We start from the raw sequence: 17,492 nt of genomic DNA, 5'->3' as shown, positions 1-17,492 counted from the left end.
ATACGGCCTCAGATCAGATGAAACGATTATAAAATCGATCATTGACCTTTGGCCTAGGGTGCTCTGGTACCAAGTACACTTATGAGCATCCCTATGTTCGAACATGGTGTTCGTTATAGACAATCCATGACTAGCACAGAAGTCCAACAACAAACAACCACTCTGGTTTAGATCAGGGAGGCCGTTCCTCCCAATCACGCCTCTCCATGTGTCTCCATCATTACCCACGTGCGCGTTGAAGTCCCCCCCAGCAGAACTATGGAGTCCCCGACTGGAGCCCCATGCAGGACTCCACTCAAGGTCTCCAAGAAGGCCGAATACTCTGAACTCTTGTTTGGTGCATATGCACAAACAACAGTCAGAGTTTTCCCCCCCACAACCCGCAGGCGTAGGGAGGCGACCCTCTCGTCCCACCGGGTTAAACTCCAACGTAGCGGCGCTCAGCCGGGGGCTTGTGAGTATCCCCACACCCGCCCGGCGCCTCACACCCTGGGCAACTCCGGAGAAGAAAAGAGTCCAACCCCTATCCAGGAGTATGGTTCCAGAACCAAGACTGTGCGTAGAGGTAAGCCCCACCAGATCTAACCGGTAGCGCTCCACCTCCCGCACAAGTTCCGGCTCCTTCCCCCCACAGAGAGGTGACATTCCACGTCCCCCAGAGCCAGCCTCTGCTGCCCGGGTCTGGTCCGTTGAGGCCCCTGACCTTCACTGCCACCCATGTGGCAGCGCACCCGACCCCAGCGGTTCCTCCCACAGGTGGTGGGCCCATGGGATGGAGGGATGTCTGCCACGTAGCTTTTTCGGGCTGTGCCCGACCGGGCTCCGTGGCAAACCCGGCCACCAGACGCTCGCTGACGAGCCCTCCATCTGGGCCTGGCTCCAGACGGGGGCCCCGGGCTTCCTCCGGGCAGGGTCACTTCATCCCTTCCTCGATTTTTCATAGGATTTTTGAACCATTCTTTGTCTGGCCCCTCACCTGACACCACTTTGCCTTGGGAGACCCTACCAGGAGCACAAAGCTCCAGACAACACAGCCCTCAGGTTCATAGGGACACACAAACCTCTCCACCACGATAAGGTGATGGTTCCCGGAGAAGCTTAACTACACCTTACTACTTAAAGGTGCAATATGTAATACTGACATCTAGTGTTTAAAATAGTTACTGCAGTACAATTTCAAAATACCGGAGAGAGTCGTCTCCCCCGCTACCTCCTCCCCAGACTCGAAGTTCACGGAGGTTGCCAGGCTTAGACCGCAGCTAGCGTTAGCTAACGTTAGATGCTGACTATATTGACAGTCATAGAAGCCCATGCTCACGTGGAGCTCTGTACCCAACTGACAGACACACTTTTTCGGCTTAGAATTACGGTAGGAACCGCTAAAAACACAACAACCTCGCCATCCTCTCCACCCGACGGACAGACACACTTCCTAGGCTTAGAATTACGGTAGGAACCGCTAAAAATAACACTATCTTGCTGTCGTCTCCAGCTGACTGAACACACTTTATTGGCTTAGAATTAACGCAACCAGACGCGTAACTATCGGTAAGCAGGGTACGCGGTTGCTTACGGGCCCGGACCAATCAGGGGCCCGCGTGACTGGAAGATATTGATTGACAGCCGGGGCCCCCTATCGCATTTTCATTACTCGCGATAATCCCAGCAGTCCCACGTGCAGCCACTGACCAAGCGGGAGTGAGAACGGGTCAAATTAATTTAATTGTTTCTGATATGAAAACGAAACCGTTCTCTTAATACATCCACGGACGAGACACGTGTGTGACTCGAACATCTCACATTTACCAACAAAACGTACAGCGAAAGACCGTGCAAAACATTTCAGACCGTCCTGCCAACCTGTATACATTTTAACATCAATGTACACTGTAACGATTTTTCACTATAAAGTCGCTGAAAGCTGCTGCTGTTTCAGTCCTGTCGGCTCTCTGCAGCGGGCGGGGCTGCTGCTCAGTTACCCCGCGACTGACGCGTGCACACACACACAAACACACACAATCACACACGGTGGATGCAGGAAAGACCGGATATGAGACGTACAGGATGACCTAAATTGAGGACAGTTACGCTCGTTATTGTAAGTGCAATGACAAGTTAAAGTCCAATAAGTACTTTATCAAACCGTATGAATGTGTGCCCCAGCCTAGGATAGGAAATTAACTCAACAGATCAACAAGTCACTGACAGTGACAGATATGTTCTCATGTGTTATCTTCCCATTGTCATATTATACCAACATTTGCAGCATCCTGAGCCTTTTTGGTAAGGTTCCTAGGAAATCTCAGCCCAGAGTAATTAATTAATAGTAATAATTATTATTCTCCCCAAAACAAGTTTCCTTTTTATTGTTAAAGAACTATACAAAAAAAGTTGCAACTTTCACTGTCTTCCGCAACTTTTATAGCAATTTTTTACAAAAGCTCCTGCAAAATCAGGCATTTTGGGCCGCAACAATCTCGAAAAAAAGGCTGCGAAATCCTGGAGGGACTGCCCTTGTGTGTTTTTTCATGTGTTATGGTGCGCATTCACCAGTGTTTTTTGTTGTTGTTGTGGTGTCAGTCATCTAATCTCTTATATGCTGTGTCTCTATGATCCTATCCTGTCCTATTCATGGTAGCCTACTCGTGGACATTGACTTCAGTTCCAAACGAATAAATTCAATTTCAAATTATACTATTCAGATTCAGTTTCAATGCAATTATTCAAGTTTAGAAATTCTAATTCAAATATAAATTATTCAAATTCAGTTTCTGGTGGCACATATTTCAGCCCATAAAAAGACACCATTATCTCTTTTAAATCCACTGCAGTGATAACCAGGCTAAAGTGCTTACACAATCTGTCCACATTAGTGTCTTAATGGACTGTCTACCGCATATTCATTTTCCATCCTATTTACAACTCTGCAAACATTACAGTTCTCACTGTTACAGTTAATAAAACATTTCTTCTTTACAATATTCACTTTGAACAGAATTTAATCACACAATTAAATCACACAGATCTAAGAGTAATGGACTCTTTGCAAACTTAAGTCATTTGCATATTACTATGTGAAAGACCAAAATGACTTAAAGTGGAACTATTATGCTTTTCCGTATTTTCTGTCATATCTATAATGTTATAATGTCGGATTGTCATGTTAAACATGGCCAAAATTGAAATAATGAGGTAAACGTGTTTCAGAGAAATCCCTCAATCAGATTTTCAACTGTTCTGAACGTTCCGGTTTCAGCAGTTTTTCTACTGCTCCAGGCAGGAACAGCTGGAGTGTTTTTTTAAGCTTAAGTGTTACCATGCAGCTACATGGTACAATGTTAACGACAGTAAAAGATGGAATCTTGGCTGCCAATGTTGTTAAACTGTCCCCAGTTATGGGTCAGATTACTTCAGAAACATTTCCGGTTATGCAGTATTTGGTTAAAAAGCCTTTATCTGTGATTTCGGACGGTGAAAAGTGCTGCTATATTCTGTGAGTGTCCACTGCTAACTACAGTAGCCGCATGCTAACGCCAGATAGCTGTAATCTTGGCAGCCAATGTTGGTCATTTCTCCCCAATTTCGTGTCACATTACTGCTGGAACATGTCCCGTTGTGTAGTAATTTGTTTAGAAGTCTTTATCTGCAATTTTTGATGGTAGAAAGTGCTGTTCCATTCCATTCCAATCTTAAATCCAAAAGCCTACTGCTAAATATTAAGTAGCTGCATGCTAATGCCAAATAGCTGTAATCTTGGCTGCCAATGTTATTTATTACATTGTTATGTCATTTCTCTCCAAGCCCCAAGCCTTTATTGGTGATTTTTCACAGTACAAAGTCTTGCTATATACTCTGTTGCAGTCAGTCTTAGGCTCCTGAGTAAAACAACATAGTGGAGAATCAGAGACTTGCAGACATGCACTGACCAATCAGAGCAGACTGGGCTTTTTCGGGAGGGGAGCTTGAAGAGACAGGGTCTCCCTCATACAGAGGGTGAATACAGAATGCAGCAGCTATGGGCAGTATGAGAAAAATAAAGTGTTTTTTGAACATTAAAGTATGTAAACATGTTCTGGTAGAATCACAAAATACAAGTATGAACCTGAAAATGCTATATAATAGGTCCTCTTTAAGAACAGAAGACATTTGAAAGAGCACAGGTGAGGAGTTACATCAATTTTAAAGTGTGCTGCAAAATAAGGATATATTTTCTCATAGCTGCACAGTGCTGGATACACAACAACAATATGCAGACCCCTGGATGACGACACCTCTTCCTTTATGGGAGCTGTTGAATATTTCATCACATCTTCAGAGTCAGACTGCACATTTTTCAGAAAGCTGGGAGGTGTACAACGCCGGAGGTCAGGGAGAGGGAATGGGAAGAGAACAGGAGGAGGAGATGCCAAGATGAAAAAAAGAGCTCCAAGTAGAGGCAATGGTGGATGCGTTCTCAAGCAGCAGCAGCATCAGCATAAGCAATAGCATCAGCATCCCCTGCCTCACCTCTCTATCCCGACTGCCTGGCTGCCCGCAATGCCTGCTGCAGTCCCATTCTCTTCTCCACAGGCTCACAGAGCTGGATAGGATGATTTGCCACTTCATTACTAATTGATAATCGCTGGAGAGAAAAGCTCATTAACTCAATTGCTGAATAGTGTAGCTAGCATGCTGACATTTTCAGCCTCTCCATGACTGTGTTGATGTTGGCAAATCCATCTCCTCCTTACACAGTGCATCACAGCCATAGAGCAAAAGAGATGAAGCCAAAGATAGGGATGGCTTCACGTTAGTGGAGAGGAGCCTTTGGTGCAGAATCCTGCAAGAAGATGACTTCAGAAGAGTGTTCATGCCTTTAAAATAAAATAACAGTAATAATTACTGTTTTTAATTTACTATGTTTGAACAACCCACAGTTTTTGTTTTTCAAGCAACACCACTGACTGTCATTAACTCCTAATCTTTACTCATTCTGTACTAGTCACATGCTCCACCCTGACCCTTAACACCATTGCCTCCAAGGGCTCCGTGCTCAGCCCTCTCCTGTATTCCCTGCGTGGCCACAAACAGCTCCAACACTATCATAAAGTTTGCTGCAGAGGAGACGGCCTGAAGAGAGAAGGTCAGAGCCCTGACATCTGAGTTTCAAGACAACAACCTCCATCTTGCCGTCAGCAAAAGAAAGAAGCTGATTGTAGACTATAGCAAGAAGTTCCAGAGAGTAGGACACACCCGCATCTCCATCAACTGTACAACGGGGGAGAGAGTCAGCATCTTCAGGTTGCTCAGGGTTCACATCAGCGAGGACCTGACCTGGACTCACCACAACACCATCACAAAGACTGCTAGACAGCGGCTCTTCTTCCTCCGCAGGCTGAGGAGGTTCGACCTGGACTCCAGGATACTCTGTGCACCATCAAGAGTATCCTGACTGGCTGTATAACCACCTGGTATGGCAAGGCTTTACAGAGTGTGGTGAGAACGGCTCAGCACATGACTGGGACGGAGCTGCCATCCATGGGGGACCTCTACACCCAGCGGTGCAGTAAGAAAGCCAACAGGATTATTAGAGACCAGACCCGGTGCCAGACACAAATTCACAGACGGGCATGCCATTGTTTTTGGGGGGGCACAAATTAAATAAATCTCATCATGTAACATTATCTTAATTATCTTCCAAATGAGCATTGAATGAATTCATACAGGTCTACACATATAACAGATTTTATTTGGTATTGAAACAGGTCATGTCAAGTCATGGACAACTAGCCTACCATTGCGCAGAACCGGCTTATACAGAAAATAAAAAGAGGAGCGTTAGGCCTCTTGAACCGCAAAGCATCAACTTAGAAACAGTCTAAATCGTGTGGTATAACATTAAGCTCAATTACCTCCCAGTCTCAACTACATGCTTCCAATTGCAAAATCCACTTAGCATAAAGGTCGAGTCTACAGCAGAGGAGGGTGCTTTCTGTATGGGTAGCAGAATGCAGCATCTGCCTGGATGGAGTATTCCAGGCAGCTTCTGCTACCATACCAGGCACTGTTGTTCTTTTTTTGCCTGAGAACAAGCGTGCAGAGTAAGTTTCCAGGCCAATTTGATTTTGTTTCTCAATGCCGAGATCCCCTGGTTTTGCCGCCCGAGATGAAGACCCTTGCTTTGGGTTACAGTGTCGGATAGCAGCACCAATGTGGTGGCCAATGCTAGCTTCGGCAGTGACAACCTCTTGTTCTTCAGAACTAACGTTACACCCTGTACTTTCGCCGTCTTTGTCACTTTCTTCCACCAACCTTGGTGGTCGTTGATTAACATTAAGGAAACACTGTATAGCCATAGCCTAATTCTCTCTAGATCTTTAGTTTACATGAAGCTACCAGCTATTCTCAACCAAATTCTCAATAGCTGCCTGACATGCAGGCTGCATGTCAATTTCCGTTTTAACCACATCAGTTTTGACAAACCCATCAAATCCATTTACAATTATTTTAATAAAATTAAGAACAAACACTTTTATTTTTATTCATGATTTATGTATATTGAAAATGATTATATATATATATATATAATAAATAATGGTAGCCTATGGATAAAAAAATGTTGTACAAAACAAAAGGTGGGATTGGTGACAGGCTCGTCAGTTAAAAAGGCTGACTCTGGGGGCGGGCCCGGCCCCCTAAAGCCCGCCCATAACGCCGAGACTGTCAGAGACCCAAATCACCCAAGCCACAAACTATTCTGCCTGCTGCAGCCTGCATCTGGTCCCACAGTATCCGGTCCCGCCGCATCCATAGGCCATAAGACTTTTAAACTCTTGAGCTCTGAGCTTATCACTTCACTTTACCCTAAATGTGTCACATCTTTAAATACTTTAATATACTGTTTTACAACAGTTTTACTTCTTTTATTTATATATATATATATATATAGTTACTTCTCATTATGCATATACATTTACTGTATTTGTGTTTACATTCAGCAAATTTGCAATTACTGCCTTCTACAAATTATTACCTTATTTCACATTGTATTGTGAATATATATTATAATTTAATAAACATTGTTGGAGGGAGCCTGATTTTTAGTGACAATGGCTGATTCTGTAATTGTTGTGCATCTGACAATATTTTAACTGTGAAACTATTAAGATCAATACATTATAGTAACAGGATGTTATCTGAAAAACAATGGGAAGAAGTATACGGAACTGAGCTCCTCGTGATGCTTGGAAAATGTAATTAGAATTTATCCATTTTCAATTAGCTTACAACACTTGGTAATGCAATTTAAAGGCCCTAAAAACTATTTTCTCAATTAGCTTCACATTATGAGTGAAGTGATGTGGTCTGAAAAGAACACATGATTTTCTGCCAAACTTAAAACAGTTTTGGTTATTTTACCTTAGAGATTCCTGCATTTCTTTTGTTTCTCTGTGCTCTTCTCACATGTTTCTCGTTTTTTTGCTCGCAGGTTTCTCTATAGAGCTCCCCCTACAGCTTTGGAATAGATATTTGGCAGCTCCTATGTTTACTTGTGTCTGACTCCTCGCTCGGTCAGTCTGCCTTTTCCTCTTTCTCTGTTCCTCCTACAATCCTTTCCTAGCTTTCTGCTTCTTTTTTGCCGGCTCAGCCATGATGATAGTGTGAAAAACTCCATCGCTACCTTGTTAGCCGGTTCCTGGATGGGCGTATGTGTGCAGTGCCGTGAAGCAATTCGATACATCGCGAGACCTGATATCACGCGATACCTCCTGACGCTGAGGCCGGTGGCTTGCCGGCCGAAAGTTGCAATGGTGTTTTTTCCGCTCACAGGCGCTAGGGGGGAGTGAGATGACCACCATTCAACTCGAAAAAAGTCATATAACCATTCGAATGACTCCGAAGCTGTTCAGTTGCATGCATTTAAAATAGGGCTTGTCGTGTTGGGTTCTTAAGATATCAAATAAAGACACAGCAGGGTAGATTCACATGGTTTAACTTTATTCACTCACAAACTATCTTCCCATACAACCCTTGTGATTCTCCTCTACTGTCCCCTGGTGCCCCGGCAATGTAACAATATTATAGATCACACCACATCTACCTTTCCGAAAAGCGACTGTGACCTACATCATTTATCACCAGGCTGCATCAAACTCTTAATATCACTTTTGTATCACTGTGAAACATTTGGTCTACTATAACATATATTTACAGTGCTTATTTAGCACTCTTTCCTGTGAACTCATTGAGACCACTCATTGAGGCCTCTTTAAGCTACAAATGAACACACAGTAGACAGTTAACACACAACAGGATTCAACCTCCCATTAAAACCCTTATAAACACAAACCACCCTGTTTTGCCCCCAATACATTTAGTATATTTTCTCTTTTTTCCCACATTTCCATTTCTTTCTTTTTTTTCATTTGAGTTCTCACAGATCCAGTCGATCTGGCTTTGTGATAGACCTGCCAGACCTGGTGCTCACAGTTTGGGGAGTGCCCTGAGGCCCCTCCGGAAACACCTGACCAGTGTCTGTCGAAGTATCCTGCAGGTCAACCCCTGCAGCATGCTCTTGTGTTTTACTGCTGTTGTCTGCCGACATGGGCACAAGGTGGCGGAGATTCCTCCTTAAAGTGCCCTGTGGTCCACTGACCAGGTAAGATCTAGGTGTTTCATGTGCAGATGTCACAGTACCTGTATATCTTGTATCTGTGATGCACACTTGATCTCCTGGTGACAGGTCAGAGAGATTTATCACTCTGTGTCTGCGGTCATAGTTGCTTGCATCCATCCATCTCTTCTCCCTTTCTTTACGCTGCACCGACCGAAGGTCTGGGATGGCTGGCTCCAACACGCCAGGAAAGCTGGCACAGTGGCACAGGCCCCATGAGCAGCTGGGCTGGACTGAAGCCATTGCTCAAAGGAGTGCTCCTGTAAGCCAGCAGCACATGGTAGGGGTCAGTTGCTTTCTTCATCAGGTTTTTGATGGTTTGGACAGCACGCTTGGCCTCGCCGTTGCTTTGAGGGTATCTTGGGCTGCTCGTTCAATTCATACTCAGTGGCGAAGGCTATCATGTGAGCCCCCACGAACTAAGGCCCATTGTCTGTGACTAGAATCTCCGGTATGCCATGCCTGGCGAAAATTGACTTGAGGTGCTTTACCACATCCACACTTGTGCTTTACCACTCCACATACCTGGAAAAATAATCCACAACAAGCAAGTAGGCTTTGTTTTTCAATGTAAACAAATCAGCCCCTAGCTTTTGCCATGGCTTATCGGGTAGCTTGGAAGGCATAAGAGGCTCAGTCACATTGGCACGTTCTTTAATGCATGCCGTGCATTTCAACACCAGCTCTCCTATTTGGCTACTTAGCCCAGGCCACCACACGGATTGCTTGGCACGTTCACGGCATTTGACTATTACCTGGTGCCCTTCATGAATTTTCTCTAGCACTCTATTCCTCATTACTGAAGGGATAACTAGCCTAGTACCATGCAATAATAGTCCATTGTGAGTGCTGAGAACAGCCCTTTCAGTCCAGTGGGGTCTTACTAGCACATCCAGTCTGCTGCGATCTGGCCAGCCCTCGATGCAGTACTTCATCACTTCAGCGCACACGCTGTCTGCACTCCGCAACTCGGACAGGTAAGCCTTGCTTGCTGGTAAGTTTGCAATTACAGAGTCCACATATATGTTGGTTTCCTCCATCAAGCCATCTCCATCAGTCACACCATTCTTCAGCAGCGCCCATGACAGTGTCAGCTGTAGTAACGCTTTTCCCTGGGATGTGCATGATTGTGTACCTGTATCTCATGAGTCTCATCCTGAATCTTTGTATTCTAGGTGGGAGGGAATCCAGCGCTTGTCCACCCAGCATGCTCACGAGGGGTTTGTGTTCTGTCTCCAGCTCAAAATGGAGACCAATGATGAAGTCACTGAATTTTTCACATGCCCAGGTCAGGGCCCGTGCTTCTTTCTCCACTTGAGCATAGCGCTGCTCCGTACTTGTGAGCGCCCTGGACGCATATGCCACCAGCAACCAGGTCCCCTGGCATTTCTGCAGAAGTACGCTGCCTAGCCCATACAACGAGGCATCGGCTGATATTTTAAGTTCTTTGTTTGAGTCATACAACTGCAAGACCGGAGTGGACGCTAACTCTTGTTTGAGTCTGGTGAATGCCCTCTGCTGATCAGGCCCCCAATACCACAGGTTCTTTTTTGACAGCAGGTCTCTGAGAGATTTATCTTTTGAGCTGGGTTGGGCACAAACTTGCCTAGTTGATTCACCATGCCCAGAAAGCTCCTGAGCTCACTGATGTTGTGTGGCGGATCCATCTCACGTACGGCACGTGTCTTCTCTGGATCTGGGCTTATCCCATCTGAAGAGATGATGTATCCGAGACATTTCACCTTGGTTTTTCTGAACTCACACTTGGCTGTGTTCAGTGTGATGCCAGCCGCCTGTGCCATCTGCAGAACCGCATGCCCCCGTGTGTCGTGCTCTGCCTGTGTGGAACCCCATATAAGGACGTCGTCCATGTAGCAGACAACTCCTTCTAAGCCTTCTGTCACTTCCGTCACCATCCGGTTTTGAAAATGTTCTGGAGCTGAGGTAATACCAAATGGTAAGCGGTTGAAGAAGTAGCGCACGAATGGGGTGATAAAAGTGGTGTAAAGGGCACAGTCTTTTGATAATGGGATCTGCCAAAACCCCATGTTGGCATCCAGTTTTGTGAATATTTTTGCAGCAGACAGCATGCCTAGCGTCTGGTCCACAGACGGGAGGATGAATGTTTCCCTGCACAGCGCTTCGTTGAGGGGAGAGAGGTCTACACATCATCGTTAGATTTCTTTGGTGCAACCACCATGCCAGAGCACCACTCTGTCGGCTGCTCGATCCGGCTGATGACTCCTAGCTGCTCCATGCGCTGGAGTTCCTGCTTTACTTTTCCCATCAAGGGCAGTGGGACACGGCAAGGCACTTTCAAAGACACGGGCTTGGCATCTGGTCTGAGCTTAATTGTGTACTGCTGCTGTACTAAACCTAACCCGCCGCACAGCTTTGGGTATTGTTTTACAGAGTCCAAGTCGATGCTATCTACTCTGGCTAGCAGTCTGAGACTAACTGAGGCGGGTCTACTCAGCAGAGCTGTGTTCAGGTGCTTCACTACATAAATGTCCTCTGGTGTGTTTATCACCACATTTCAGTATTTCTCTGGCTACACCCACTACAGAGAGAGGTACACGGCCTGGCCCAAACACCTGTTTCCTGGGGTGAGGTTGTATGTGGTGCCTCTGCATATCTGTCTGTACACCTGCTCTGGTATGACAGTAACGTCGGTCCCTGTATCAAATCTTGAACCTCACATTAGTATGCCTTACTTGTAAGTCTACTGTCCATGCATGTTCTCCTGCATCAACGGTTCCCAGGAATATGTCGTCATCTTCTGTGACCGCACTCACACTTTTGGTAGACTTGCACACTTTGCCATAATGCCCTCTCTTACTACAGTTGTGGCAGTCTGCATTATTTGCTGGGCACTGGAATTTAGCATGCGACTTACCACATTTAGGGAATGACTTATGCTCTGCTCCTGATTGTGCTTCGTGCTTGTCTTTGTACTGTTTAGCTGGCTGTCTTTTATTTTTCCAGGCTTGCTGTTTCGCTTTCCTAGTGTACACTGCATCCACTAAGATAAAATTTTTCTGGCAACTGATATGTTTTTCTAGAAGACTTATACTGCTTAAATAGACATAAACCCTCTGAATTTTGGTGTATGCAATAAAGAACTACCTAACTTCTTGAAAAGGTTACATGGCCGATTACGGTATAATGTATTTAGATTTGTAAGATACGACTACAAGAAGCTACTGCTATCTGAATGTGTTTCTCTTCATGTCATTAGTATTATTCATATATGTATTTGGATTATACATAATTACAAGTTACTAGAAAATAATTGGCTTAATTTTCTGAACTAATTAAATCTACTGCTATTTATACTCCTCATACATTTATCTATGTTTCGCTGCCAACAAAATAATATATCATTAACCATGTACATGAATGAAGTCTAAATAAAAGCTCACACACAGCGCATTAACTTTTCACAGTCAAATAATGTATTCTTACTGGGGTACACCCCTTGTATATTTATACTGTACGTGTGGATATGTATATGGGTGTATGTACGTAGAGATGCATATCCATATACTGATTTATCTCATGTACTATTGAACAAAAGACATGGTACAACTGGGTTAGGACTCTGTTGGAGTGGGGTTTAAAATGCTCAAACACATTCAGTTCTGTACAAATTATATCATTGTTTTGTTTAATATAATTGCTTAAAAGAACAAAAAAACTACTATACTATAATGAACTATAATGCTGAGTAGTGACGTTCAACCATGGGCCAAATGTAAAAACCTGAAATAGACATCATGTACTTAAAACCTCAACAGCCAACATGACAAAGCTGAACTGACTGCAACCATTCAATTTGCCCTCAACCAGCCACAGCACACCCATAGTTATAAAGCACCAATCAGGCCTGGAGTTAGGGGTCTGTGTCCAATCAGCTGTGAGGACTTGTTTCTCCCATTCGATGCGGTCACGCCCTGATACCCTTTACAAGACCTCTGGGCACACTCTGCTCTTCTGGCAGCCGGCCCTGCACTAGCTGGAATAATATTGTGTAATTGTTATTGACATATTGTGACTGGGAGAGGATGAGCAAGAACGTTCTCTCCTCCTCTTCCTCCGTAAAATTAACAGCTTGTGACATGCTAGTGGACTGCAGAAGGCATTGAGCTGACAGCTCTAGTCAAGAGGGCTTCCAGTTAGAGGACTCACAAATGATCAGAATTATTTCCATTTGTAACGCTGGTCTCTCTCACTGATCATTATTACACATCACGGTGGCTCAGTGGTTAGCACTTCTGCCTCACAGCAAGAAGGTTCTGGGGTCGTTCCTTTCCGTGTGGAGTTTGCATGTTCTCCCCGTGTTTGTGTGGGTTTCCTCCGGTGCTCCGGTTTCTTCCCACCATAAAGACATGCGTGCTAGGTAATTAGGACTACAGTTGAAAATTAGCCGACTGGCTAACACGCGTATTTACAGAAGTGTTGATTAATGTGCATTGTCCTAATCAAATAAACTTACAAACTTAAACATTATTACACATCACATTGGCTACAGTGTCTGACAAGAATTACGACTTAAACATCCTACAGAAAAATACTTCACACATCTACAACGTGAGGGGGACAAGCAGGTCAAAAGTTGCAAAGAAAACTACCGCTCACTGTCTGACTGTCTTAAACTAAAGTTTAAGAGTAGGCAACATTTCGGTACTAGACCATCCTTAGGCACATTTTTCCTAAAAATGATGGTCAGACATGAAGTTAGACAATGAGCGGGAGTTTTCTTTGCAACATCCTTTACATAACATTTTACCGTTCTCTGACAGCGACCAAGTGGTAGAATAGCAAAAAGTAAATGATGATAAGTCTTGCTAAGCTGCCCTGATATTTGTTACGTCAGATGAACAGTTAATGTACAATGTAAAAGTCTCGTCGTAAACAGTGGCGGTTTTTGGCACGGGCGAAGCAGACAGCCGCTCGGGGCGCATTTTTTTTATGACTCATGGGGGGCGGCATGAGCACTTAAAAAAATAAAAAATTCTCGAAGCGGTTTTCTACTGTATTATCTATAATTTCACCTTGTGGGGAATTGGCAAATTTGCGCCCCTGCTTGCTGAGAAGGTGCCGTGCGCACACTGCACATAGAAGCTGTGTGAGAAGGTGAAAGCGGAGGGGGGAGCGGGGGACAGTTCACTTCTGGGTCGAACGGGTTGCTGGGCATAGGCGCCGATATACCGTTGGTGCTCCGCTAATACTGAGCACCCACGAAGCTGATCGTGGTTATGTGTCAGTTAAACTTTTCATCTCAATCCTATCCTGAGTTGAAAGAGCATTGCCTACTTCACGGCTTTATTATCGAGTTGATAGGCGTGTGTGTTCGTGTCGGCCGTCTGAAATGCAAACATTTTTTGACTACTTTTTTTTTTAAAGGGCGTGTGCCCGTGAGCATTCAATAGGGGAGCAGATTTCATACAATAACATTGATGATTTTGCATCAAGGAAGGCCAGAAAGGTCGGGTTTTAGTTTGTGTTTTCTGTTCTTAGTGCAACAGTTAGATTCTTTAGTGTTTTCACATTTGTGTGATGAAGGATTGGTGCTATTTAGAATAGGCCTATTTATTCTATATTTTATTTGTATATTATTCTTAATATTTTATATTATTGTTGCTCTCTGCTATTGTTACAATTTTTATATATCTGATTGTATATGTTTTTGGCACACATACATATATACACACACATATATGTGTGTACATATATATACATATATACACACACACATATATGTGTGTGTACATATATATACATACACATACATATATATGTATATGTATATACACACATATATACACATACACACACACACACGCAACACACAACATAACTTACAACATAAGTGAAAGACAAAATTATATTTCTCAATTGCACAGATCTTTCATTAGAACATTTGAAAAACACACTTAAGAGAATCCAGTTATTTAACTATTGCAATTACAACAGGAAACACTTTAAGTTGCACAATCTCCACCTCCAACATTTTCAAAAGACAATGAACACACAATTCTGCACAAAATATGACAGTTATCAGAACTTAAAATAAATATACACTTTTTTGGGGGGGCCCTCAAAGGGGGTCTCGCCCTGGGTGTAATTCAATGTAGAACCGCCCCTGGTCATAAAGAACCCACAGAGAATTACCACCAACTCACCTCAGCTCTACAGAGCGTCAGCATCTTTTAGCACATTGTTTTGGTTCTTATAACCCCCACTGTTTTGGTTCAGTCTCAGTGCTCTCATTAACCACACTGTTCACTGTAGCCACAAACAGCAGACAGACAACTAGCTGATGAAAACCGTGACATATTTAGAAGCTAAAGAGACATATTTTTCTTAGGAGTTTGATGACAACAAAAAGGAGGAACAAAAAAGGATGAAAAAGATTGCCTTCATCAGGTGGCCAGAAATACAACTTCAAATGAATGCTAATGTAGCTACATGTCTGCTAGCTGTCTAAATTGGGAGCTATATTAGCACCATTAGCAAGTTAAGACCAAACCAGAGCTAGAAGGAGAGGAACTATTGGGATAATATTTGCCAGGTGGGCAGAAAAATTACTCAAAATGAATGCTAATGCTGCTGGGTGTGTAAATATGTAGCTGTTATATGTGATACTGTAATGTTGAATTTACAGCTTGTTACACTGTCCCCAAGTGGCCAAAAACCTAACTTAATATAACTTAATACACCTCCAAATGATGAATTTCACCTAGGGTTATTTTTGGAATAGTCCCAAATGTTTCCCAAAACTGTCAAACACAGGCAGGTCAAAAGTTAGGGTCAGTCGATGACAGCACCCCAAGAGCCAGCAGGGTGTCAGGGTCTTGCTCAAGGACACTTCAGCTAGCTTTAGCCTGCCTGCTGACAAGTGGCTTGAACCATAACGATTACTTTATTAATGGATGACTTCTCCCATTGAATTACATTGTACTATGGATGAGAAGCTCTGGGGTCAACATGACTGTGTCATTACTTAACACCTGTCATGGCTGTTCCATCAGTCACTCTACGTAAGTGTGAGTCTGACACAGGTCACAAAAGAAACACCTGTCCTGTCCGATAACCTGGCGCGCCATATGGTTTGTTAACACAGAACCATCTGAGAAGGCGTCATTGGAAACTGTTTGGAAAAGGGCAGGCACTTTAAAAAAAATACCTGGCAGGTGATTGGATGAACCATCTGTCTATCAAGTCCGCCATCGTTGTTTTTAACGAATAGTCACGGTCGTCACACACACCTAAACCACGCCGGTAGCTGCCAGTAGCTCCTCACCGGATGCTGCTTGGTTCGTTCCACTGCTTTTTGAACACAAACGCATTGCTTGAAGCCTGACAAGATGGATTTCCATGTGCTATGTGATCCCGCGATTCTCACATGATCTTGTGATTTGGTAAAGAATTGACTTTAGGCGGACATTTTTTCACAAGACAAATATTATATTTATCAAAAAGGGGCTCACTAACAATGTATGCATGCACTTTCTTGGCGCCTAACTGCTTCGACTTAAATCCTACATTTAAACGCAGAAGTTGCCACCTTGCAGTCTAACAATACATGGAAAAGAGTAGAGTTTCAACCAAATTCTATGACACACTTCATATCACTAAACAATAAAAAGACTAAAACAGTCAGAATATAAAATGTATTTCATGACTTCAACAGAGCTCCGTACCTTTCATCTCTCCCATGTCCAGGGTCTTGCCCAGCTGCTCCAACAGGTCTGCTCTAGCAGCATTCTTCTTGTGCTTTTTGCCATCATAATGTTGCTGAGCCATGCCTGGGTTGTTGAACCAGGCGTTGCATAGTTGGCAGTAGCGGTCAGAGTCGCGGCGCTGTCGCGGAGAGGTCATTGGAGACGTTTCTGGGGAGCTCTTTACAGGACTGGGTGATGCCTCTGACGGAACAAAAACAAAACACACAATTGAGGATATGCAGGGATTTTACTGGTTTAAAAGGAGACACGTGCCTCAGTGACTTGTTTTTTATTTGCCAACCCGGATGTAAAAAACGGAGTAAATCACCAGTGCGACCAAATCATTTTTCACATTCACACACTCGCATATGAAGCAAAGTGCTTGCACTGTAGAGCTCAGATGTGATTAAAGAGAGCAGCACTGCAACATTAGCAGGCAAAACACAGTAGGAGTTCAGCAAAGGAAGAATCCAATTTTGATTGGATTTATGTTAGCCGACACCGATCCATTAAAATATACCTGGATCGACCCTGATACTGATCCCCAGGATGGGCTCGGAACATCCCACCAAATTTATGTTGTTTGTCATGTGAATTATACTTTTAACGACCAGTGCTACTTAACTATCATCCTGCTACCGTATGCTGTCTTTTTACCTCGCACCATATTTGAGTTATTTCATTCTTAGAACTGCAGTTGGCCAATACAATGTAACTCTTGCAATGGATATGTGAATATGACAGTGTTATATTTTTCACATGGAAATTAAGGAAGATGACCACCTCTCAGTTCTCACACTGCTTAATAAAATTGTTTTACTGCGTACTGCTTTAAAACATACATATTTTTACACATTTGTAACAAGAATGCAAACTATTACTGGCATGTCAACACAGCCTAAAAAATTTTGTAGCCAGCAGACAGAGAACAATGTAAAGGTTTTAATGAGCACTCATCAGCAGCAATGTGACAATGAGTGCTACTGCAGCCCCCTGAATAACAAGCTGTTATCTCCATTAAGCGCCTGAAGAGGAAAACCTAAATTCTACTTGGCAAACGGATTAAAAAGCCTGCTGTCCTTGTGGCTGCCCACTTGTCCCTTCATGCATGG

The 17,492-nt window shown here is 43.7% G+C and overlaps 1 protein-coding gene across 1 annotated transcript in view; it reads right to left on the bottom strand.

Annotated features, from left to right (window-relative positions):
- Window positions 1-17,492, bottom strand: part of zmat4a (zinc finger, matrin-type 4a) — a 186,180-nt gene that overhangs the window by 36,440 nt on the left and 132,248 nt on the right. The window contains exon 4 of the mRNA XM_078249623.1: window positions 16,360-16,581. Coding sequence (XP_078105749.1) covers window positions 16,360-16,581 — 222 coding nt within the window. The remainder of the gene's footprint in view (window positions 1-16,359; window positions 16,582-17,492) is intronic.

This window comes from Sander vitreus, chromosome 5, assembly GCF_031162955.1.
Source record: "Sander vitreus isolate 19-12246 chromosome 5, sanVit1, whole genome shotgun sequence".
Classification (NCBI taxonomy): Eukaryota; Metazoa; Chordata; class Actinopteri; order Perciformes; family Percidae; genus Sander; species Sander vitreus.
Note: the sequence above shows the minus strand (reverse complement) of the source record. Positions and strands in the feature narration are given on the sequence as shown.